Below are 24,359 nucleotides of genomic sequence, written 5' to 3'. Positions count from 1 at the left end.
AAAGACATTTGAATATAAGAAGCACATAAAGGGGAATTTTTCTGCAACTTAGTATTTTTGTTTATTTTATTTTCCTTAAAATGAATCTACCCTTCTTCACCCCAAAGAGACTGACAATACTAACTGTACAATTGCCACAGAGAACGATCACATCTCTGGAGAAGATGCACTTCACACTTCTTTCCCCAGTCCATGAATAATGACATTAGGATCTCTGCAAACAAAAACCTAAAGCAATACCTATTCCTAAGCTGTTCATCACAACCTGCAACTTTTTACATGCTTTCTTCTCTTTGAAGAGAAATACATATGATAATCCTGAGGAAAATGGATCATATGCCATCTCCCCAGGGCAATTTCCCTGCATATCAGCATTTTGCTTTGCCAAGCTGAACCCACCTCTCCTGAAACTGAAAAGGTAAAGAAGAGGCCTTCAAGCCCTGCCTACTGCAAAGACTTAGCTGAGGCTGTGGAATTCATTAACTCCTCTCCTTAAAGGGCAGCCCCTGCCCAGACGAGGGCTGTGAGTGAGCCCAAGGTGACCACGGCCCTGTTACCTGGAGGAAGTTCTGGCTGGAGATGATGAGAGCCAGCTGGGCACTCAGGTCTTCGGTTTGAGCTTGGCTCCCCCTCACTCCCTGGACCAGTTGAGGGATGTGATCAGCCACTGCCTGCAGAAGGCAAGGAAATGAAAACAGCATGGCTAGAATGGTGGGATCATCCAAAGAAGCTAAAACATGACTCAAGAGCACTTTTTGGATGTGCCATCCACTCCCAGGGGACACCAGCCCCAGGCCTCGGAATGACACTGCACATTAAGCCAGCTGGGTTCTTACCAACACTGAATCCCATTTTCTGGGCATTTTCTCTACACACACTCTACCCTGTGGTACTGGAGGTCTCAATGCATTCCTTCGAAGATGATTGTCTATGATGAGGCCTAAAAGAAGTTCCTTAGCTGCAACTCACACCATCTGGCTCATTGCCATTGCAAACCTAGAATCAAAGGATCTACACGATTCACCGGTGGTAAACTGAAGTCATATGGCCCCATGTTCAGAAGGTGAGGGAAATACTTGGATACCCGTGCATGTAAGTGCTTTGGCTTCTTTCTTTGCAAGCACGCATTCTGTGCATCAGCCTTTGTGTTGCCATGGCCCCTCTTTCTCTAAGAAGGACTTCTCATTCTCAAGCTGGACAGCCCAAAGCCAGGAGAAAGGAGAGAGGCACAGCATTCTGTGAGGCAGGGCTGCTGTACAGTAACGGGCTCCTACGGTATCTTGGGAGACGAGCCTTTTACTTTCTCTGTGTTCTGTCCACACTTCCTTTCTGTGCCCACACATCCTTCTCTGCTTAACGAGGCTCTCAGAGGCCACAGCACTGTGGCTATCACCGCAGATAAAGGTGCCCAGGGCATACTGGCCTGGGAACATATTTTTCTAGGACTGCTCCAGCACAGGTTAAAAAAATGTTTCCAAGGAATTTTAGGCCCCCTTTAGGACTGCTAGTTCTGCTAGTTCTAGTCATTTGCTCCACTCTCCCCTCTTCATCTCAATCCTTTCATTTCCTGGTAGTGACACTCGACACCTAGTATCTTCAGTCTCTCTGCAGAAGAGGGGCGAGAGGTCTCACTCATCTGGTGGCATGTCCCTGCATGTGAGCTGCACATGCTCCCAGAGAAGGAAGTTTTCACCCCTGCTAGCAGCTGAACTGAGGACCCAAAGGAAGCAAACTCCCCCACAGCAGATGCCCTCACTCTCAGCAAGACCCCTTCGCTATCCACACAGGACCGAAGGACACCAGCCCAGGACCCTACTATGTCACTGAGGCTTTTCTTCCTGGAGTGCATTCAGTCCACAACAGCAGCAGGGCTGGCCTCAGAGAACCCAGATTCAGGAATAGAGGGCTCTATCAGAAGTAAAGCCATTTCTGAAGTGGGAGCAGTGGCACCCCTCACAAATGTGAATCATTTGGCAGAGATTTGAAGGAGGAGAGAGGGTGCAGTTGGCTCTCATAACCCCAGCACAGACAGGTATGCCTCCCAGCCAGCTACCACGGCTAGCTGCAAATACTTCTAAGACATACCAGCCAGACGTGCCACCCACATGTGGGCAGTGGCTCTGCAACTGGATTTTGTGTCTGCCACAATTCAGAGGAGCCCTGGGGAAGTCAACTCCCTGGGCTCTTGGAGAAACCAACAAGGGTGTTTATTGTCCCTTTTGTAGTAAACTGGACTCAACTTAGCATCAAGGCCCAGGTGTCAGAAGAATAGAGACATAAGGGCAACAGCAAAAAGCACCAAAGCACAAAGTCACAGAGGCTAGACGGGATGAAATAAATCCTTGAGGTGCAATTACTAGAAAGCAGGAAATCAACCCTGCTCCAGGGAGCAAGGCTGAATTCAAAGTCCTGCCTCTCAAAGAAAGGCCACTCTGGAAACTCAACACTTCCTTCCTATTTCAGAGCCCTAAAATGGCCTCGTCATTGATCCTCTTTGGTTCAGTCTCTTGAAAAGAAAACTGTGGGCAAAAGTAAGACAATGCTGGGAGAAAATCATACTTTCCTTCCAAACACAGGCCATCCACTTAATGGACAAAAACCAGACGTGTATACACCTAGAACATGGGAACTGGGACAAATTGGATTAGAAGCTTGGATAATCTGTCTTTACTGAATTATCAGGGGACTTGGCGTTCTAACGTTATCAGGGTCATCTGCAGCTGATCTGGCTCTCTGTGCACTGGAACCTCACCTTGCAACTCTGAACCAGCTGCTGCTGGGCCGCAGGGTTCTTGTTGGAAACAGCTGCATTCTGGGAGGCGGCAATGGTCTGTGTGGCTGCTGCTGCGGCCTGCTTGGCTGCAACCTGCAGATGAGTGATAGATGAGTCAGGGTCTGCGTATGCAACACACATGCATGTTGTACAGGTCACTTCCACCACAGAGTCAGGATAGGTTTGTTGCTCTAAAAGAACTCCCAAGAGCAGGCTTTGTCTTTTAAAACCAGTGATGACCCTAATCTCACAACACACTATCTTCCTTGTGTTGACATCCTCTGAGACAAGTGACAAACACAGGCATGCTTGAAAGCTCAAGCTTTAAAGTTCATTTGTCTTTCGCAAAAACAAAAGGGATGATCCCAAGATCATAATGACACTGACAAGCTGCACCAAGTCTAAATGTTTTTGGAAAAAAAATCTTCCACAAGCAGCATAGATGGTTCTGTGTCAAGCACAAGTGCTGGGGCTCTCTCAGTACTCAAAAGCCTTAGTTCCAAAATGCTGAGACTTTCCCACAAGGGCACTTAATTGGGTTTATCCTCGTCTTTTTCCAAGAACAACAACATTACTTTTCTTCCAGAATATAGCAGACTGCATATGGAGGGACTTCCCAGCACACAGGCAAAGGTCTCAGCTTCCAAACTCTCAAATTTCAGTGTAAGGTTCTCCTGTGTGCATTTGTAGGATAAACTTTTTTTTTTAAACATAGTTTGTGCCTATTACTATTTTAACTTTCTTTTTCAGAATAATTACTTCAAAAAATAACAAATATATTTCACTCCCTTCTATACCTCTCCACCCAAGCCTAATCTCCGAAGTTCATATTTCCTATGGGAAGTCCTGACAAAGTCACTGACTCTAACAGAATATAAATATTTTCAGCAAAAGATCCTTCTTGAATGTGTATATCCTTTAATGCTAGAAAAAAAAATAATCCGGTTCCTCCTGAAAAGAATCTAAATTCTATTCTTGAACGTTAGAAAGGATTCGAGCTTACAGAAGCAACTTTTCCCAATGGAGTCAATGCTTTTATAGTACTCAAACCTTCAAACAATGATGTTTGAAGTCAAACAACCTTGACTTGGCTTTCTTTATATGGGCAACACCTTGTTAATTCAACTATCTTTTCAAATAACTCTTTGCAATTTAAGATGGGCATCCCAGGAAGCCAGCCTCTTTCCTGACCTCTAGTCGGTTGACAATTTTTTTCTTAATAGCATTCTGGGCAGCTGCGTTGGTTGCTACCCGGAGGCCTTCTGCAGCTTCTCTCAGCCTTTGCTGCTGGTCCTCATTCTCCGGGTTGGCTGCAGCCCCCTGCAAAGGTGAAAATAAAGATTTCAAGTGGTCCAGCGGGAGACATCACTGAATTCATGCCTTCAGTATTGTTTTTTCTTTGTAACAGAAAGCATTTGGAAGGATAGTCGAATGCTGCAAGCAATATCTTTATGATGAAGATGTTTCCTCATGCAACAAAAAATACCTACCAGGGGATGTTTCAAAACTGCGTGGCTAAGCAGTTAGAAATCCAAAGTAATAATTAAACACTTGAGAACACTGCCTTGGTTGTCCATACAGATTAACCTGTGGTCAGAAACCCATGGTTTAAAAGATGGGAAGATTAAATCTCCCCTCTTCCTATCTCTCCCAGGGAGCATCTTCTTTTCATTGGCATGACATAGTAATGACACATGTCTTCATGTCACTCCTGAAATACCCTGTGGCACAGGTAAATGTGAAGGTGTAAGAGTCCAGTATCAACTCAGGCGGGGACAGAGGGAAGACGGGGAAGGATGGAGGGAGGGCTCAGGAATGCCATTAAAAAGATTCCAAGGAAATTTTGTGAAACATAGACCATGCCCAGAAATCACATTCCTAGAGAGACAGAGTTGGAAAGTCTAGTGTAAAGTCGAGATGGTACCCAAAAGTACTGAATTAATGAGAGAAAGGTAATGCCCTCAACCCGACAGAAAAAGAGGAAGGCAATGTGCACAGTCAGTCATGCATTCTTTGTCCAGCCCCACAGCCCTTTTACTTTGTTGCTTTTAGTTGAACATGTCTTAGAAACCTAAGTGGATTTTATTTAGATGGGTGGGATTCTGAAGCAGGGGAAGGCTAATGGTAATGTAGAGAAAGGATATCATTTTAACTCTACAATAATTCAACAAATGCTCACCGCACATCCAGCCTTCCTCTCCCACCAACAATAACAGCAGCCATCAAGATTTCCCTCACCAGGGCCTGAATGCTTTGTAACATGTGCTTGATGTCTATAGATCAATGAGTTTCTTCCTATGAACGCTTTCAGGCAATAATATTTGCTCTCGAGGCAGGGAGAACAGTAGAGAACAGCACACTGATTTATCGAAAATCAATTTCCTAAAAGTCTAGATTTCCAAGTGGCCAATTTGCTAAACTTACCAATTTATAAGAACCGATTTCTTTGAGCTATTTATAAAAGTTATAGCAATGCATACAGGATGGACTAGTTTTAACAGCTGTGGCAGAATTATTTTGGCAACCCTCTTGAATAGAATCTCCTATTCTTTCAAACCTTAACCACTCTCATAATCTTGATTTTGTGTTTCTAGCACTGAAAAATTTTTATTTCTGTATTTCACATGCAAAAGGATTGTTTGGGCTACTTTTGGTTTCTTTTGCAGGTTTATGGAAGCTATTTTGTTTTTTTCTCTGGTCTTCAGGTATTTTCTAAGCCACTCCTTTATATATGTCTCACATGCACATCAGTCTTAATTTTATTTATTTTGAGCAGCTGGAAACCAGCATTTCTGCACTTCACACTGATATGGATGCTTTGGGTCCTTGCTCAGCAATGTCTTTTTTTATGATGAATATGTATCAGATATGGGGTACTAATCTTGGCCTGAAATCTTAGTTTCTAATCATGAAATATATTTTTTCTGCACATTAAATATAATCCTTGGAAGTCTAACCTTTGCGTGTTCTTTAGCTTTCAACAAAATTCAGCAAATTAAAATATTGCTACAAAGACAAAATGAAAACTTTTAACTAAAAGCTGAAAGAATTTACAGAAACACTTAACATTGTCCCATTTAATATAAATAACCAAAATCACATGAATACTTAGAAGAAATGAGTTTTTGGTAACTTGGTAAATGCAGTGAATTGGCCTGGTAAACAGTCACATCAAGAAACAAAACATGGCCGGGCGTGGGCTCATGCCTGTAATCCCAGCACTTTGGGAGGCTGAGGCGGGTGGATCAAGAGGTCAGGAGATCGAGACCATCCTGGCTAATACAGTGAAACCCCGTCTCTACTAAAAACACAAAAAATTAGCCGGGCATGGTGGCAGGTGCCTGTCCCAGCTACTCGGGAGGCTGAGGCAGGAGAATGGTGTGAACTCGGGAGGCGGAGCTTGCAGTGAGCCAAGACTGTGCCACTGCATTCCAGCATGGGTGACAGAGCGAGACTCCATCTCAAAAAAAACAAAAACAAAAACAAAAACCAAAAAAAACGAAACGTGCACACTGGCCTGGCTCAATACTGCTTAGGTGGCATTAGCATTCATCTTTTTGAGTTTTAATTTTTTTCATTTGTAAAATAAGGAATGGACTAGATCTACCCTACAGTTCTTTCCAACCTAGCAAGTAATTTTTTGTGAACGTAAGATTGCCTCAAATAGCTATGTGTAGACTGAGAGAGGTGAGGTAAACTAGTAAAACCTTTTAAAAAAAATTCAACTACTACATAAAACCCAATACATACACACACACACACACACACACACAGCATATACATATCATATATACATATATGATGTATGTATAGCTTCAAGAAGGCGGTTAAAAGCAGAGCTTATTGGCTGAAACGCGGATTAGGAGACAAGGGAAGGCAGCTCAGATGCTGCCCCTCCCTGGGTCTCTGCTTCACCGCTACCCACGAGGTGTCTCTAAGAACTCTCAGTCCTCAGGTAACATGAATGCCAGTTCAGTCAGGAGAGGTCCTCTACATGGCTATGTATCATAATACTTTTTTTTTTTTTTTGAGACGGAGTCTTGCAGCGTCATCTGGGCTGGAATGCAGCTGGAATGCACTATCTCGGCTCACTGCAACCTCCGGCTCCCAGGTTCAAGCAATTCTCCTGCCTCAGCCTCCCTAGTAACTGGGATTACAGGTATGTGCCACCAAGCCTGGCTAATTTTTGTATTTTTAGTAGAGACAGGGTTTCGCCATGTTGGTCAGACTGGTCTTAAACTCCCGACCTCAGGTAATCCACCCACTTTGGCCTCCCAAAGTGCTGGGATTACAGGTGTGTGCCACCATGCCCAGCCCACAATATATTTTAAGTGAAGTAATGCACATATTAGGTTGAGATACCAATTCCCGGAAGCCAGGGAGATGAGATAAGATGTGGAAACACTTAATGAATCTATTTTTTTTTTTTGAGACGCAGGTTTGCTCTTGTTGCCCGGGCTGGAGTGCAGTGATGCAATCTTGGCTCACTGCAACCTCCACCTCCTGGGTTCAAACAATTTTCTCCTGCCTCAGCGTCCCGAGTAGCTGGGATTATAATAGGTGCACACCACCACCCCCTGTTAATTTTTTGTATTTTTATTAGAGACGGGGTTTCACCATGTTGGCCAGGTTGGTCTCCAGCTCCTGACCTCAGGTGATCCTCCCGTCTTGACCTCCCAAAAGTTCTGGGATTATAGGCACGAGCCACCATGCCTGACCTTAATGAATCTTATATGCATAGAAATACATTTAAAATATTATTTTAAGGGCAGGAATTTGAAGGTGAATTTCATTTTCTTTTTTCACATTTATCTGCATGTTCTATTAATTCTACAAGAAATGTGTGCTAGGTACACAATAAAAAACCCAGAAAAATATAGCCTTATTCATTTAAAACAGTTCTCACCTAGAGATGCACATCGGAATACCCTGCAAAACTTAAACACGCACACGTGCGGGCACACGCGCGGGAGCGCGCACGCACACACACACACACACACACACAGAGTCCTACCAGTGACCTTGTGAATCAGGATCTTTGAGGATGAAACTGAGGCATGTGAATTTTAATATGTTTCATAGGGGGCTATGTATCAGACCCCAGGTTCCCAATCACTAGGTTTTGTAAGCATTATGCCATAGCATAGTTGTGAAAAAGCACAAAGCTAACACTTAACTCCTCATCCTTTTATAATATTTAAAACTGTGATGGGGATTTAAAGAACGGTAACGTAGGAAATAGTCTACTGTGCAAAATCTTGCTAGAAGTTTAGTTGAGAAGTCAAATGGAGGGCAAAGTAACATTAAGGCGTTGAGGAAGAGAACAGGTTTAGGTGAATTTGCTATTGAAAAATCTCAGGTTTAAATTAGTCACCACGTTCAATGAAGCCAACACAGTGATGACCAAATGGAAAAAGAGGCCTCCCTAAAGAGGGCACTTTGCTGCTACGGCTGAGTCAGTACCACTCCCCTGAAGCATTTCATTCAGATGTTCCATCACCTCCTTTGCCACAAGAACAGGGTTAGATGTTATAAGCCACATATGTTTTAAGCAAACAAAAATGCACACTTGGCTGAACATCCCCCATCTGGAAGGTACCTTCCAAATCCTAACACTTAATAGTGTTCACTTTTCATACAAACAAATCCAGTACCTTTGCAGCTTCCACCATGCGAGCAGTGGAGTCGGCTAAGAGTTTTGCTGCTGCCAGGAGCTTCTTCGAATTCTCCATGTCGATTTCGGCTTCTGCATCTGACCTCATGGCATTGACGAGGTCTGATGTGGCTTGGGCCAGGACCCGCGCCTGGCGCACCATTTCACCTAGAGGACGGCATAGAAGATGTGGTCAGTTTGTCTGCTTTTCAAAGGTCAGTAAAACCTCAGGAGCCAGTAGAGTCTTGTCTCTACTCTTCTGATAAGTGGGAGCAAAAAAACGGAACCTCCATGCTCTACTCCTAAGCAATGCATCCAAATTAGAACCCAAAATGAAAATATTCCCTGCGGCTGCCAGGATGATACTCGCCAAACACATCCGGGTTCAGCCTTTCACTATGAGGCATGAAGAGAACAGAAGGAACCAAAGAGGAACACTTTATAAAGAGAGGGCAGGGAACAAAATTACGTGGATTTAGCATTAGTAAACACTTATTTAGAAAACACTGCTTTCTTCACTTTGAAAACCACTTACACAAAAGCCTCTATAATAAACTTTTTGAAGAACTGGCACAGAACAAAATTATTTTTAAATTCTGTATTAATGTGTAGGCTACCTAGCACCAGATGAGGGATATTACACAATCCACTCAATGTGTGCCACTTGGCCTTTGCTAATAGAAGCACAGACCCCAGCTTCATGCTCAAATGCTATGACTTGCCTTGGCCTGGAGTTTTCCCTGCCAATTTTCTCTTTGCTCATCCTTTTTTTCCCAGCACTGATTTTGATCTTGCATTATTCTTTGGTCTTATTGTCCCTGTGATTTTACTGAAATCTATTTTAATTTCCTTTTGGAAGTAGGAGGAGTATAACAACCAACATTAAAAACTAGCACGATTCAAATGTAAGGGATTTCTTCCTCTAGCAAAAGCCATCTGAAAAGAATGCTGAAGCACTGTAACAAAAAGGGGGAAGAAGAAAGTTTTTACTCAAGTAAAAATGTGCTTAAGTGGTATCCTAGACTGGATCCCGAGACGGTTAAAGGACATCAGCAGAAAAACTGATGAAATCTGAATAATGTCTGTAGTTTAGTTAGTAAAGTACCAATGCTAATTTCCTGGTTTTGACAAATGTGCTATCTTTTAGGGAAGCCGTCAAAAATGGAGAAACTGGGAAAGGTATATGGGAACTCTCCTTATTTCCTCTGCAACTTTTTTGCAAATTTAAAAGTATTTCAAAATAAAAGGATTATCAAAAACAAACAAACAACAACAACAAATTCAAATGTGTGAGGCATTCCTATCTTGTTAAATTATTTACGGATACAGAAGAACACAAGACAATTTTCTTTTTAAAAAAACAAAACTCGCTATAAGGTATTGTTCTATGCTGTCAAGGAAGCTCAAAAATAGATCTCTTACAGATTACTAGTTGGGTTGCAAATTGTGGGTCCTTTCTGGAGAAAAATTTCTTAGACACATTTAAAATAAAAATTTACCTACCAGCCCAGCACCTCCATTAATAGGAATTTACCCTACATTAGAAAAGTAAACCATTTTTACAAGAATGCTTATTGTAGTGTTTTTGTAAAAGCAAAACAAACTAACAAACAAAAAAACTAAATGTCCATTAAAAGATCACTGGTTAAATTATGATGCCTACAAAAATAGAATACTATGCTGCCACTAAAAAGATTAACACACAGGTGGACATGAAAGAAGTCCAGGCTGGGCACGGTGGCTCACCCCTGTAATCCCAGCACTTCGGGAGGCTGAGGCGGGCAGATCACCCAAGGTCAGGAGTTCAAGACCAGCCTGGCCAACATGGTGAAGCCCCAGCTCTACTAAAAATACAAAAATTAGCCGGGCGTGGTGGCAGATGCCTGTAATCCCAGCTACTTGGGAGGCTGAGGCAGGAGTATCTCTCGAACCTGGGAGGTGGAGGTTGCACTGAGCCAAGATTGTGCCACTATACTCCAGCCTGGGCAACAGAGTGAGATTCCACCTCAAAAAAAAGAAAAGAAAAAAAAAGAAAAGAAAAAGTCGTTAAGATATATAAAGTGAAAAGGTTATGAATTTCTGTGAGCTGGGTTTGGGGAGACTTCCTTTTCAATAGATTATAAAAAGGTGTATTGTATATGTTTTTAAACTGACTGCATATTATGTATGATGCTTTGGAATCTGAAAACACCTTTCTGCTGGAGACAAACTGTCCTCTAAGGGCTGGACAATTTAGAGACTGCAGAGGCTCAGCAGGGAACATGTCTTTGATATGCAAACTAACCAATCCAGAGCTATTCCTCCTCTAACTGGCCCAGACACTCAGGAGACACTGTTCCTCTGCCTGGATCATCCTGGGGCCAGGTCCCAGGTAACTAGCCACCACCTCCATAATTTAGAGCCTGCCAAAATTATTTAAACTAGCCAATCCTAAATTGTTTACCCTGCCCTGCATTTCCCAAGAAGTTCCAATAAAGGCCATGGTCTAGGCCCTCCCCTTGCTCCTGTCTTCTCCCTCCTGACCACCCTGGTGCTCTCCCATGACCCTGTGTGGCAGGCGCTGACCCCTCCAGGGGACACGCAAGTACAACAAACTTCTGAATTCCAAGCCTTGATCTTCTTTCCTTCTGTGGCTGCTCCAACTTTGCCATACCATACCCAACATGTGCATTCACAGAACAAAGGATCCGCCGCGAATCTAACAAAATAACAAAATCTAACCATCACAACAAAAACCCGGTGAACTCTGTTTAAGTCTGTAAGCATGGCTATGGAAGAGTCTTGTGTCTTTTTCCGAGCTTCAGTGGGGAAGTCTTTGAGACCGATGAGAACTTGCCCTTGCCAGTTATCCAGGCATCCTTCACCTTCCCTGTGGGTGAGCACCACCATCAGGAACACCAAAACCCACCCATCCACCCACCCACAGCACAGTGCCTTACCAGCATCACCCATGGAGCTGAAGATGCTCTCAGTGACACACATGATGGTGTCGGTGGCCTGGTCGTAGCGGCCAATGGGCTCGCCTCGGCTGGCAAACTGCCGCACATGCTGCAGGAGATCATGGAGGGCCTGGCTGACCACGCTGGCCGCTGCGCTGACCTGCTTCAGGAGCTCACTGTCGGTGGTGGCCGCCTGGCAGGCACGGACACAGTTCTCCACTGAGCGGTCCACCAGCTTCCCTGCTTCAATCAGCTGCTCCTGGCACACAGGGGAGCTGATAGTGGGGCTCACAACCTGAAGCGAGACAGGAACAGGTTGTGGGCACTGCGGTTGAATCCTGGTCCCTCTCCATGTGCCCCCACAGTCCCATCAAGGCCCTTCCTGCTCTGGGCCTCGGTTTCTTACTCACAGGACCATTGCTCGGTTTCTTACTTACAGGATCGTTTCATTCAATGAAACCATTGCTTCAGTCTCACACACTCTGCTTTCTACTTCATCCTTGTGATTTGACATGTCCCGCTGATTTATAATGTCATTAGTCACACGTGACAGTCCATACTACTGCCCTACTTCCATAGAGAGAAATTCCTGAGATTTCCCAATTATACCTCCTTCCTTTTAGGATCCTTTGAATTGAGTCTTTTGAGTTGGGATACAAAGACTACCTAACAGAATTCTATTTCTATTCCCAGAAACACCTGAAACTCTGCCTCATAGTCCTTTAATGAACAGGGGGGTTCTGTCAGTTCCTTGTAAATTCTAGCAGTGTGGACAAGGAAAGCTTGAGGGAGACAATGCTGCAAATCTTACCATAGGCTCTCGATGGCAAGCTGAGCCAGATCACAGATCTACACAACATGACAGGCCATCAAGTCCAGAAACGGACATTTCCCATCTTCTGATGCATCATCACCGAGAGGACACATGAAGTGGAGGGGAAAGGTATTTGGAGGCAGACAGACCTGAGTTGTTACTCTAGTTCTGCCACTTACTACTTCTGTGGCCTTAACCTACTAACATCTAAGGGCCTCAGATTCCTCATCAGTGAACTAGAGATAATGGTACTTAATCCTGCTTGCAGCATTACTGGGGAGATGTAATGAGGGGATGTATGACACACAGAGTGTGTATACCCTGGCAACAATTAACATCCCCACTCGGACACTGTGCAGCCTACAAAGGGTTCCCATAAACTCTGGGGCTTATTTCTGAACCCATTTATAATGCTGTACCACACAAGGCAAGAACTATTTTTGTGCAGGTGTAAGATGCACTGAGAAGTCCAAAGGGGAGACACAGCAATTTGCATATAGAAATGAACTAGTGAAAAGTACCAAAGGCCTGAGGACTTGGGCAAAGAACAAATGATAAAAGCAGAATCAGACCACTTATGCTAAAATCCCATCATCACTTAAGACACTTGAAAGAAGTTCTAAAGCTTAGACTATTTGAAAAAATTCCACCCCTGCTACCCACCAAATGCCTGGAGGCAGATAACAGCAGGTGATACTGCATAGAAAGGGCTGGGGCGCCAGCTGGCTTACCTTGGCACATGCCACAAGCTGGGAGGTGGAGAGGGCACACTGGGTGGCAGCGGCAATTACCCTGTTCTGTAGGACAGTATCTTCGGCCACTTGGGCAACATTCTTTGCCTTTAGTACCAACATGGCAGCTGCATTGGCAACAGCTTTGGCCAAACTCATTAAAACATCCTGAGAAAGGGGAATCAAAGACTGTTCATTTATTTCTCTCTAATCACCTTTCACAGCCTGAAAATAAACATGTTATTAAAATTCCGTTTGATCTTTTTCCTTCAGCACTTCAGAAGTTTTTTTACTTGTTTTTTAAAATGTCAACTTATCCTTAGAGGTAATTAAAAAAGGAGACTTGTATCCTAATAACTCAGTCTCTTATATCCATTAAGTAGCACAGGTTTAAATCTAAAATAGTGAATTTGAGGGAAGGGTTATTATTTTAACCACTGATTCACATTCATGCACTTATCTAACACAAAGTCTTGACCACGTCTCTTGGATGAGTGGCCGATATGGTGGATCAGGAGAAGCTGAAAACATAGCCAGATGCCACAACATCATGTGCCATAGTTATAATTCATGGCCTCCAAGTCATCATGCCCCACTGCAACTTGAAAATGTATCTTCTGGATTTCTCCTTTGCCCAAAGATCTGAGTCGTCATCAGAAATTCAGCCATAGCTCTACCTCCAGAGGGCAACATTTGATGCGCACAGACACATAGCTGGCACCAATACCTACAGCTCAAGAGCCAAGAAATGCTCTGAACATGAGTTATTCTCAGTGTTCTGCAGCCTTCCGGGTAGGAATTAAATTATGACAGAAAGCAGAAAGAGAGCCTATATAAATACACTAGCTATAAGACGGTCTGACTGAAGATGCAAGGAGCGCTGAGCCTTGAAACAGCAGTTTATGTTTCAACTCAATGACTACGCATTCTGCCTGCAGAAAGAAGAATCCTTTGAGCCTACCAGATTTGCCACCCATCTGTTTGACCTGAAGAATAACCACGGTTACAGTTAATTTACTTCTTTGCTTTTAATACTGAAAGTAGTTTATTTGACTTGGAAATGCCTTCCCAAACATACAAGCCATTTTTATTTTGAACAAACATGTCAAGGCTTTTCCCCTCAAGGAAATACGGTCTGAAGTCTTTATTAGTTCATCAGATGATAAAGACCACATTTGATTCTAAATGTAAAGGGCACCCACAGTGTCTTTACAGTGAGATATTTTATGAGAAGATACAATGGAAATAATATTCAGCCTGCACAGTTTTACACAGAACAAAGACTAGATACAATCCAGCTAAAACAGAAACCCATGAATCTATCAAGTAAGCTGATTTTAAAATGGACAAAACCTAACTGGTCTTCAAGGAGCAGGTTATTCCAGTCTTTCTTAGGTCTGTGATGTTTCCTGGCTACCCCAGGTATAATTAAAGCCCATGGTGCTGAAAGCTGAAGATTCCTTTGGGATTTGACTGGCACTTGTCTACCATACAACTTTTAGGAATTGCTCCCACTATGGCAAAGTTACAGTTCCTGGACATTTATCTCAATGCTCAGTGAAAACACAGCTTGAATGTCACAAATTATTAAAAAGATTTTTAAAAATAACTTTCCAAAGTAGGTCATGGTATTCCCTCACTTGACATGAATTCATCTTTTCAGATGGGGGCCAGGATTTGGTCACATAGAATCATGATTGTTCTAAAGGGCTTTGTTAGAATTGTTTAAAGAAATCCTGTTCCTCTTATTAATTTTGTCCAAAAAAATACAGTTAGAAAAAGAATGTGATACTACAGCTATAGCTGCTGACAAGGCCTTTGTCAAAATTTTCAACAAGACCACTATTATACAGCCAGTGTAAAATAAATCTTTGTTAACTATGGGAACATGCAGTACATTAAGAACCCAAGAAAAGCTCTGAGATATGATCTCAAGAATCAGAAAAATAGAGTAAGAAATCCAATGTCAGTTACCCATAACTGGAGGAGGTTGCAGGATCACCTTACTGGCCTGGTCTCTACCTAGAGAGCTTACACAATTGAAAACATTCAAGTCAGGCCTGTCCCTGCTAACAAAAGCTCTGTAGGACTATCACCCTGAACCTGAACCTACTTCCTCTGCACATCTGAATAGAAACAAACATTAGGAAGCAGGGTTGACATTCATACACAATGAAAATAATCTGCTAAAGCAGGGAGAGGCAGGTAAAGCTTTTAAAAAATACAAGGTTGCATGCGATGTTTTAAGGAAGAATTGTCTTTCTCCTTAACCTTCCTTGGCACTTTGGAGAAAACAATAATATTAATACTTTTGGGGAAAGTAAATGACCATGTCAAGATAATTAAGCCTAGTAAAACAACAGCTGAATCTCCTATTTACCAAGTTCCTAAATGGGTACCTGCCTACAAATAATTACCTGCCCTAATTTAAAAAGTAAAGGCCAATGCAAGAGAAGTTTAGGGATATGGAAAGGGAAATCAGGATGAGGACACAATAAACTTGGGTTTAGCAGAATATATTGATGTGCAGTTCATTCTGATTCTAGGGAACTTATGACCGGCCATCTCAGTGTAGAAATGGCTTCCAGGAATATTCCTACAGCCCATGATACGAACTCACCCTCCATCATGACATAAATGTACATCGAATGTCTTATTGCACTGCAGGATATAAGTGAATCCCATAGCCCAGTGCCACAGGCATGTGAAGAGTGAAGGAGAAACAAACACATCTATGTATGAAGGTTGAAATTTCATGTCTCACAACATACATGATCACATCTTAGTTTAACTAACACATCTTTTGCTTATAAAATTTAGAAGTTCTAGATAAAATGGCATGCAAAACTGCCACCCATGAAGCAAGAAACCTGAATGCCAGAAGAAAGCTAATCATCTTTTTGTTCTGTCTATAACATATTATAAAATCACTGTCAAATGAAGAGGTGGTCAAAACAGATGAAGTCAAAAATGCAGGAAGAAAGGTATTGAGAGGTGTCAGGTAGTTAATAAAAACATTGTGTTATTTTCTGGACTTGGTGATATTTGTGGTATGAGTTTATATAAGTTTGCAATTCTTTGTGATTTCTTCTAAGCAAATATTTCACTATATACATAATTCAAAAACATTTTAACAAGTGAAGGCCGATGAAATTCTGTAGAATCCTAAACAGTGAACTTGACACAAGATTTGGAAAAGGGCATCTTTCAGAGAACCTGGGCTAGAACAGTAACAATTTCATTAGGATATATTTATATATGACTTGCAAAATTAGAGACTTAGGAGGAGGAGTAAAGGGCACTGGCCCACCAGCACATAAGCAGCTCATGCTGGCCTGAACTCCCCCAGCAGCAGGCCTCTGCGCCTCACCCTCTGAGGGACAGGGATGGAGGCAGACGAGCAGATACCTGATGCTTTCTGAGCTGCCGTGAGGTGATACTGCACACAGTGGTGACACTCGCTCCCCAGAGGGCAAGCAGCACATGGCCCTGGTATTGAAAAAGAAGAGTCACAAAAAAGACCTCTCTGCCACGCTTGTGGTTTTGGATAAGATACAAAAAACAAACCACCTCTGAGTACAAAAGAAATTCTCTCTCTCTCTCTGTATGTGTGTTGAAGTACATAGGTTTTCATGTTTATGAGGACTCAAGAATGATGCCATTAAACCCTTCTCCTAAACAGGTAAAATAAGACTGGCCAGGCGCTGATAATCAGGGGTTAGGTGACAGATACCAGGAGTTCATGACACTATTAATATTTCCTCCCTTCTTGTGATTAAAGAATGTCCAGCATATTGGAAAAAAAAATAATAATCAGGGTCACGTGTGGTGGCTCACGCCTGTAATCCCAGCACTTTGAGAGACCGAGGCGGGCCGATCATGAGGTCAGAAGTTTGAGACCAGTCTGATCAACACAGTGAAACCCCATCTCTACTAAAAATACAAAAATTAGCCGGGCGGGGTGGCATGCACCTGTAACCCCAGCTACTCAGGAGGTTAAGGCAGGAGAATCACTTGAACCCGGGAGAGGGAGGTTGCAGTGAGCCGAGATCATGCCACTGCCCTCTAGCCTGGGTGACAGAGTGAAACTCTAATTAAAAAAAAAAAAAAAATCAGGAGAGCTACATATGTGCTTTACAGTGATGAAACATGGTGTCAGTGAAATGAGTTTTCCTATTAAAAAAAATTTTTTTTTTGGTAACACAAAAAGACCTCACTCCCAACATAATACATCTCAATCGCATTCTTGACAATCTCAAAGAAAATGTAGTTAGCTTTTGAAATATTACATTCTGCCTGCTGGGGTCTAAGACCATCACTTAGACTTCTTTCCAAGACTATAAGGCTGCAAATATCTTACCTGGAATCGCTCATCAGTCTCATTCTCTCCAATCTGTCTCAGAAGATCCCCACTGGCTTGTCCGATGCTGCCAGCAGCAGTCAAAACTGTCTGTCGAGGCTGTGAACAAAGAACACACCTTAATTGGAAAGAAAACGCATTTCCTCCAGTGCCATGAGACATGGAAGTACAGGAAGTAGAATCTCATAGAATTTGCTCCCTTTGTCTATCAGTGAGAATCTCAGGTGGTCTGCCGGATAGAAGACATCCTGGTGAAATCCGTGCAAGGAAACATCCGGTGTCTCACAAACCAGCAATAGGTATGTGGATTTGAAATGGCCCATTAGTGAGCCTTGTTCAGGTGTTAAGAAGGTGATGCGCATTCCGTGGAAATTAGGGTGCAAACTTATATTTCCCTTAAATGTGTGTTAATCCTGTGTGTTAAGTTCCTGGGGTTGCATCTACTCAAGTACCCTTGACGGGGAGGCCTTTATACTAAGAGCTCAACCACTCCTGAATGTGGGTGAGCTCTTAGTTGCAGAGAGAAACATACCCCATCAGGATGCAAGGAACAGCTGGGGAAGCAAGAGCCGCATGGTCCCCCAGCAGATGTAGCCATCCCATCAGAACCCCAGTGATGCGTGCCTCTGGAGCTTACCTCTCCAGAAGTAGGCTGCACAGCTTTCAGCAAGTCTGACACTGCCCCAGCGAGGGTCCTGGCAGCTCTGAGCAAGTCCTCCCCGCTGCCCACCTCATCATCCATGAGGGCGGCCAGTAGCTTCACACCCTTGGACATCTCCGTCAGGTTGGAAGAAATAGTGGTGATTGCACATCCCACAGCTGTGTAGTCAGTGTCTGCAGGGTCACCTGGGAGAGAAAAGAACCATCCCCATCGAAGGAGGGCACATGGTTCTGGTGAGAATTTCCAAAACCCCACACTGGCGGGAGTTCCTCACCCACCATCCTGCAGGAGTCAGACAGCAAGCGTCACATGAGCACAGTGAGATGGCCTGTTCCCTGTCTCCACAGTGACTGCAGAAAGGTCCTTTTGCCTGGAGGCCTCAAGCATTGAAATACTGAGTACAACCACCTTTAAAAACCCAAAGGATGTCTCAGCATCTCACAGCCTTTTCCATTAGGCCCCTGTCAGCAGCTCAGGGGGTCAACTCTGCTCCTGAAAGGCGGATACGCTGCAGGGTGAAACCAAGCAAGTTCCCAGCTCTCCCCTGAGAGCGCAAGGCTGGGAGCCACACTGTGCCAGAAGAGACCACTGCTGGACAAGATGGGTGAAGGCACACATGACAGGTCTGTTCGTTCAAAACCATTTTCCAACTGTAGGTGCCCAGAAGGGAGAAAGCAGCCTCAATAGACTTTGCAGTATGTCCAGCACACTGACAAGCCATGAGAAGATCTGAATAGGTGCTTTTTAATGAGGATGCAAGATACAGGCAAAAAGCAATAAGATGTTCCTTACCCGCTCTCCTGGGTCACTGGGAGAAAAGCGCCTAAGAATAGACTATCCTCTCATAATATGAAGTCTATTGTTTCAATCAACAGATAACTTATATTTTAAAATTAAAAAAACAGCTTTTAAACAAAACTCCAATGCAGCACAAATCTTAAGGGACTTACCCGCCGTGAGGTTAACAACCGAAGCCGTTCCGGCCGTGATAGCATCAACTTGAGAATGGATTTCGTGTTTGGATTCATCGACTTTGTTCTGAACCCATACCCTAGATGCCTGCAAAGCCAGACAACGGCACAACACAATCACAGCACAGAATTACCCAGGAGACCGGAAAAGCCCCCCCATAAAATCAGACCAGCATTTTGGCTACATTCTTCTTATGAGGCCAACGCCGACAGGGCCCTTAAGTTATCCTAAACAGTATCCTCAACAGGCCTCTTGCTCCTTCGGAGATACTCAATGGCGTGCAAATTCTCCCTGTGTCTTACATTAATTATGTTGTTTGTGTTTTTAACTTTTAAGATCTTAGGGAGAAAAATTCCACATGGCTTTATTTAGAAAAATTCAATTGAAAAAGAACGAGAAGCGAAAAATCAATGTTTCATAATAATACTGCACATTAGCACTGATAGTTGTTGCTAATTTTCACCTTGCTTTGCAGGCAGCAGGGTGAGAAGGAGGGTGTTTCAGCTCATAGGTGTTCTCTGTCAATGTAGGAAATGTCTCTTGCTTACAACATGCATCGCCTTGAAGACGACTAAAGGCCATGCTCATGTAGATGGTAAGACCTTTCCTGGTAAGATGCGGGGATGGGTCGAGACCCCTGTTCTGGATCCAGATCTACCACTAGTAGGTGATAGGACCTTGGGCAAATCATATCCAGGTCCTGTGCCTTATACTTTTTCTACCGTAGGAATTCAATGGTTTTTAAAAACCTTTCCAGCTCTTATACTTTATATGTTTATTTGAACCTATAAATAGCAAGTTCTCTATTTTCTGGTATGAACTTACCTAATAAATGATCATTTATCTTGATAATGATGACCCTGCAGTAAGGTGCTCATCTGCTTCCCAAAATATCCCAAAAATATTCATCTATGTTCAGGATGTGACTAGCACTAAAAATAATTTATTGCATTCTAAATCTTTGAAAACTGGTGAAAGAGGAATGTTAAATCTTAAATATTTTAAAACTCTACCTCCCAATTATACTGGATATGGGAATCTGCCATACATGTTTTTACTCTGGAGTTCCCCAAAGCAAAATGTTTATTGTCTTCAGGTACCCGGGAGAAATGGCACCGAGGATACCAGCAACCTCCACGCACACAAATGTGCAAATGAAAGACTCAGCATTCTGGGAGAACTTGGAGGGCAGTTATCCTGGCAGGACAAGATGAGACTACAGACTGTATCTTGGTTCTGGCCCCTGTGATGGCACCAGTCAGTCCTACAACAGTGGTTGTCAACCCTGACTGGCCATTAGAATCAGCTGGTGAGAATAAAAACCACTGATTCTCAGGCTCCACCCACAGAAACATCGATTTATTTGGTCAGAGCTGGTGCTTTGGGCTTTGTTTTTAAAGTTCCTCGGATGATTCTAACATACAAAGCAGGGTTGAGAATGACAGTGCTAGCCGGTGCTTCTCAAACTTTAATGGTCACACAAAGAAGTTGGGAACTTGGCTAAAATGCAGATTCTGTTTGAGTGGGCTGGGGAAGGCCCAAGATTCTGCACCTCTTACAAGACTCTGGGAATTGCCAACACTGCTGGTCCTGGGACCACGATTTGAGCAGTGAGGAGTTGGAAGATTTTATGCAGCAGTAGCTACAGGAAGATCTCTGGGTTAATCACCCACTTTGCTGAAAAGCTCAATGGTAGTAAGCCAGTGCTTCTCAAAGCACAGTCCCCAGACACGCAGCGCTGGCATCACTGGAGATCTTGCTGGAAATGCAAAATCTCAGGCCCTACCCAAGATCCAAAACCAAAAACAAAACAAAAAAAAAATGGGGGGAGAGTCCAGCAATGTGTGTTTTAACAGGCCCTTCAGATGATGCTGACATATGCTACAGTTTGAGAACCACTGGTAGCGATAAAACTAACCAACAGCTAATGCTTACTGAGCTCTTACTACGTGCTAGGGGCCACGCTAAGAACTCTACAGGTGATTAGATCATTGCAGCTTCACAACAACTCTATTTACAGATGACAAAGTGGAGGATTAGAGAAGGCAAGTAGCCCAGATTCACACAGCCAGTACTGGAGCTGGGGTTTGAACCCAGGTCGCAGGATCCTAGGGTCCAAGTTCTCTGCCCTCCCATGGTACTGCCAAAAGCCTGCAGTACTCTATGATTTTCTCCTCCTATGGGTGCAACTGAGAGACAAAGTCTCAAGATCCTGAAGAAATCATGGGTTTCCATTTCACCTAGAGACAGAAATTTACCTAGATGAATCCTGACAGAGTGCATAACACTGCTTTCTGCCAGGACAGAGACTTGGCATGAAAACCACTCAACAGTATTTACCATATCCTGGCCGAGAGGTGGCAGCGAGTCGAGCTCACTGAGGTCATCCTGGGCCTGCTGGACGGCATGCATGCTTGTGTTGATCGTCCCCATCAGGGCCTGCTGGGCTGAGGTCTGCAAAGGCAGATGAAACAAAGCTGTCATCCCACACTCCTGGGACTGACATGGCCCTTTATGCAAAACAAAGCAAAACAGAACTCTGCGCTCGAGACAAAGCAGCCCAGGCCACATCTCAACAAGCGCCTGAACTATCTCCCATTTCAACCTGGAGGCCAGAAATAGATACTGCATTATATTAATAGAACACAAAATGAAGGTGATTGCCATGGAGGGATTATAATCAGAGGTGTGTGAAGAGCTTAATTAGCTGACAAGAAGGCTCATAAGAGTCCTTGCAGGGGAACTGAGGTGATCCAGTCTTTGAGTACCGAGGACCTCCTCATGCACAGGAAACACGTGGGTGTTAAATGAGAATGCTTCCTGATAGATGCTTAAGGACTCCACCTAAACCTACGGTCAACATACTTTTTCAGAGACAAGTGTTGCTCCTGAGCTTTCAAAAAGTTCTCGTCCAATAGCAAGAGAGTCAGTCCCAAGGCCAGCCTCAGAGGCACCGAGCCAGACAGACCAGCACAGTGGAAAGCAATCAATGACTCCCAGGGTGAAACCTCAAGATTGCTAAAAACCTGGTCTACTTCTCAGCCTTTCCTAGGGGTATCTGGACCAATCAGCTTCGTGCTGCCAGGACATGGGAGCAGGGTTCTGTCCCTGTATCAAAAGTCATGTTGAGAGCTCCCCAATTTTCCAGTCACAGAGGACACCTCCAATACCAAACAGGCAGTGATCCGAGTCATCCTATTTAAAAAATGCACAGCTGAACGAGGCATGATTCAGCCGGGAACTAGAGAGAGTTCCAACACTCAGCCCATCACCACCGCTGGTGTCCACCCTGCATGCCGGAGGCAGCAGACTAACCAGCGGGGGAGGAGCACAGGAAGCCTCACCAGTGGCGGCATGTGGCCTCGGTGCATCTGCCCAACCATGACCTGCTGCTGTGGCGAAGGCATGCTGCCAACGTTGAAGGTCTCAGGCCCGCTGGAGCCCGAGCGCATCACGGCCGGCAGCGCCACTGAGCCGTGCTCTGCCTTCCCGGTCCGGTTGAACTGCTGCTGCAAGATGGTGGACCTGCCGGGAAAAGTGGTTTGGTCACTGTAAGGACGCCACCCATGTGGAGTGCAATGAAGAGACCCCACAGATGTCACGTATGTTCCCTGCTTTATGCTGTGAAGGCCAATTTAAAGAGGCACATACAGACAGAGAAGCAGGAATGAAGAAGTGGCATCACAATACTTAGCAGAGCTCTGAGATGAATCCTTTCACGATAAGTAATGTAAATAATTACTCCCAATTTATCCACTTAATAGACTTATGATATTATGCAATTAGTTGTTATTAAGAAAACAAGGCTGGGTGCAGTATCTCACCCCTGTAATCCCAGCCCTTTGGGAGGCCAAGCGGGGAGGATTCCTTGAAGTCAGGAGTTCAAGACCAGCCTGAACATATGAGACCTCATCTCTACAAAAAATTCAAAAACTTAGCCTGGAGTGGTGGTACATGCCTACAGTCCTAGCTATTCAAGAGGATGAGGTGGGAGGATCACCTGAGCCCAGGAGCCAGAGGCTGCAGTGAGCTATGATCATGCCTCTGTACTCCAGCCTGGGCAACAGAGTAAGACTCTGTCTCAAGAAGAAAAAATGACAACAACAACACAGAGATTCCTATAATAATGATGTCCCAGATTTTAAGTGAATGTTTTGATATGTTGATATATTATTTTTGGTAAATCATACCTGAAAGAACATTCACTAAACAAGTATCAACCTTCTGCCAGGTTCCATTCCAAGCATCAGAGATACAAATGATGTATCTGCAGCTTGAAAGGGGAAATGTGAAAATGAAGCTAGGGGAAAATCTCCCACAGCTTAGCTCCCTCCGTCAGGCCCACCACCACTGACCACAGAGGATGTTTCACTGCCTCTAGAGCCTTGACCACGTGAGGCTTTGGCACCTTCCACAAATGCTTTCAGCTAAATATTGGGAAGACTCTTAAGGTATATAATGGAAAAATTGCATTTTTAATTTTTTTTTTTTTGAGACAGAGTTTCACTCTTGTCATGCAGACCGGAGCACAGTGGCGCGATTTCGGCTCACTGCAACCTCCGCCTCCCGGGTTCAAGTTATTCTCCTGCCTCAGCCTCCCAAGTAGCTGGGATTACCAGCGCCTGCCACCATGCCTGGCTAATTTTTTGTATTTTTAGTAGAGACAAGGTTTCATCATATTAGCCAGGCTGGTCTCGAACTCCCGACCTCAGGTGAACCACCCGCCTCGGCCTCCCAAAGTGCTGGGAATACAGGAGTGAGCCACAGAGCTCAGCCAAAAAATTGCATTGTTTACTTTATACTGTCTTAGAATGAAGAATAAGTGCAAAGGATGCAGATCGTCTAAAGGTAAGAAGTCTGAGGGTGGTGTATGTTCCTTAGAAGCCCAGCAGACAAACCCACAGACAGCATCTGTGTGTGTTGTGAGGCAGAAGGAAGGTGGAGGTGCAGCTGCATGAAGAGACAGGGGCCTCTGTCCCAGGGCCCTCGCACCATCACAGATCACTCCCTGTTGCCCAGGGCAAGGCTCGATAGCCATGCTGGGATCCCAAGCATTAGGCATCCATGGAGAAACACTGCAGTCTAGGGGTGGGGTGGTGAGAGACTAGGGAAGGTGGGTCTGGAGGCTCCAGTGAGAAGTCAGTTGCATTCTGAGATCTCAGCCAAGGACCAACACAGGAAGAAGTGGAAGGTCTAGAGATGGGGACCATCCTGACCATTCTTTCTGCTTGCCTTGATCAGACCCCACAGTGATGCCGTGGGCAGTGGAGGAGGCTACAGTGGTCCCAGGCAGGGGAAGGTCCCAGACCTCTGGGCTCAGACACTTACTGGGCTGCTCCTATGGGAAGCAAAGCACAGCAGAGTCCTCTGAAGTGAAGCAGATCACCCTGTCAGAGAGCACTAGCTCACTAATTTACATCCAATGGCCATGAATAATTCCAAGGACTTAAGGTGCT

General features: G+C 44.1%; 1 protein-coding gene across 14 annotated transcripts in view; it reads right to left on the bottom strand.

Moving 5' to 3' along the window:
- Positions 1–24,359, bottom strand: part of TLN2 (talin 2) — a 455,280-nt gene that overhangs the window by 121,469 nt on the left and 309,452 nt on the right. For all 14 annotated transcript variants that reach the window (XM_077939528.1, XM_015142407.3, XM_077939524.1 and 11 more), the window contains 11 exons: positions 22,248–22,428; positions 21,244–21,357; positions 18,882–18,990; positions 17,908–18,116; positions 17,271–17,369; positions 12,911–13,078; positions 11,366–11,660; positions 8,428–8,594; positions 3,965–4,093; positions 2,753–2,866; positions 558–671 (listed from right to left, as the gene is read on the bottom strand). In XM_077939528.1, the coding sequence (XP_077795654.1) occupies positions 558–671; positions 2,753–2,866; positions 3,965–4,093; positions 8,428–8,594; positions 11,366–11,660; positions 12,911–13,078; positions 17,271–17,369; positions 17,908–18,116; positions 18,882–18,990; positions 21,244–21,357; positions 22,248–22,428 (1,699 nt within the window). The remainder of the gene's footprint in view (positions 1–557; positions 672–2,752; positions 2,867–3,964; positions 4,094–8,427; positions 8,595–11,365; positions 11,661–12,910; positions 13,079–17,270; positions 17,370–17,907; positions 18,117–18,881; positions 18,991–21,243; positions 21,358–22,247; positions 22,429–24,359) is intronic.

The sequence above is a fragment of the Macaca mulatta genome, chromosome 7 (genome assembly GCF_049350105.2).
Source record: "Macaca mulatta isolate MMU2019108-1 chromosome 7, T2T-MMU8v2.0, whole genome shotgun sequence".
NCBI lineage: Eukaryota > Metazoa > Chordata > Mammalia > Primates > Cercopithecidae > Macaca > Macaca mulatta.
The sequence above is the reverse complement of the archived record's forward strand: the minus strand, read 5'-3'. Positions and strand labels throughout refer to the sequence as shown.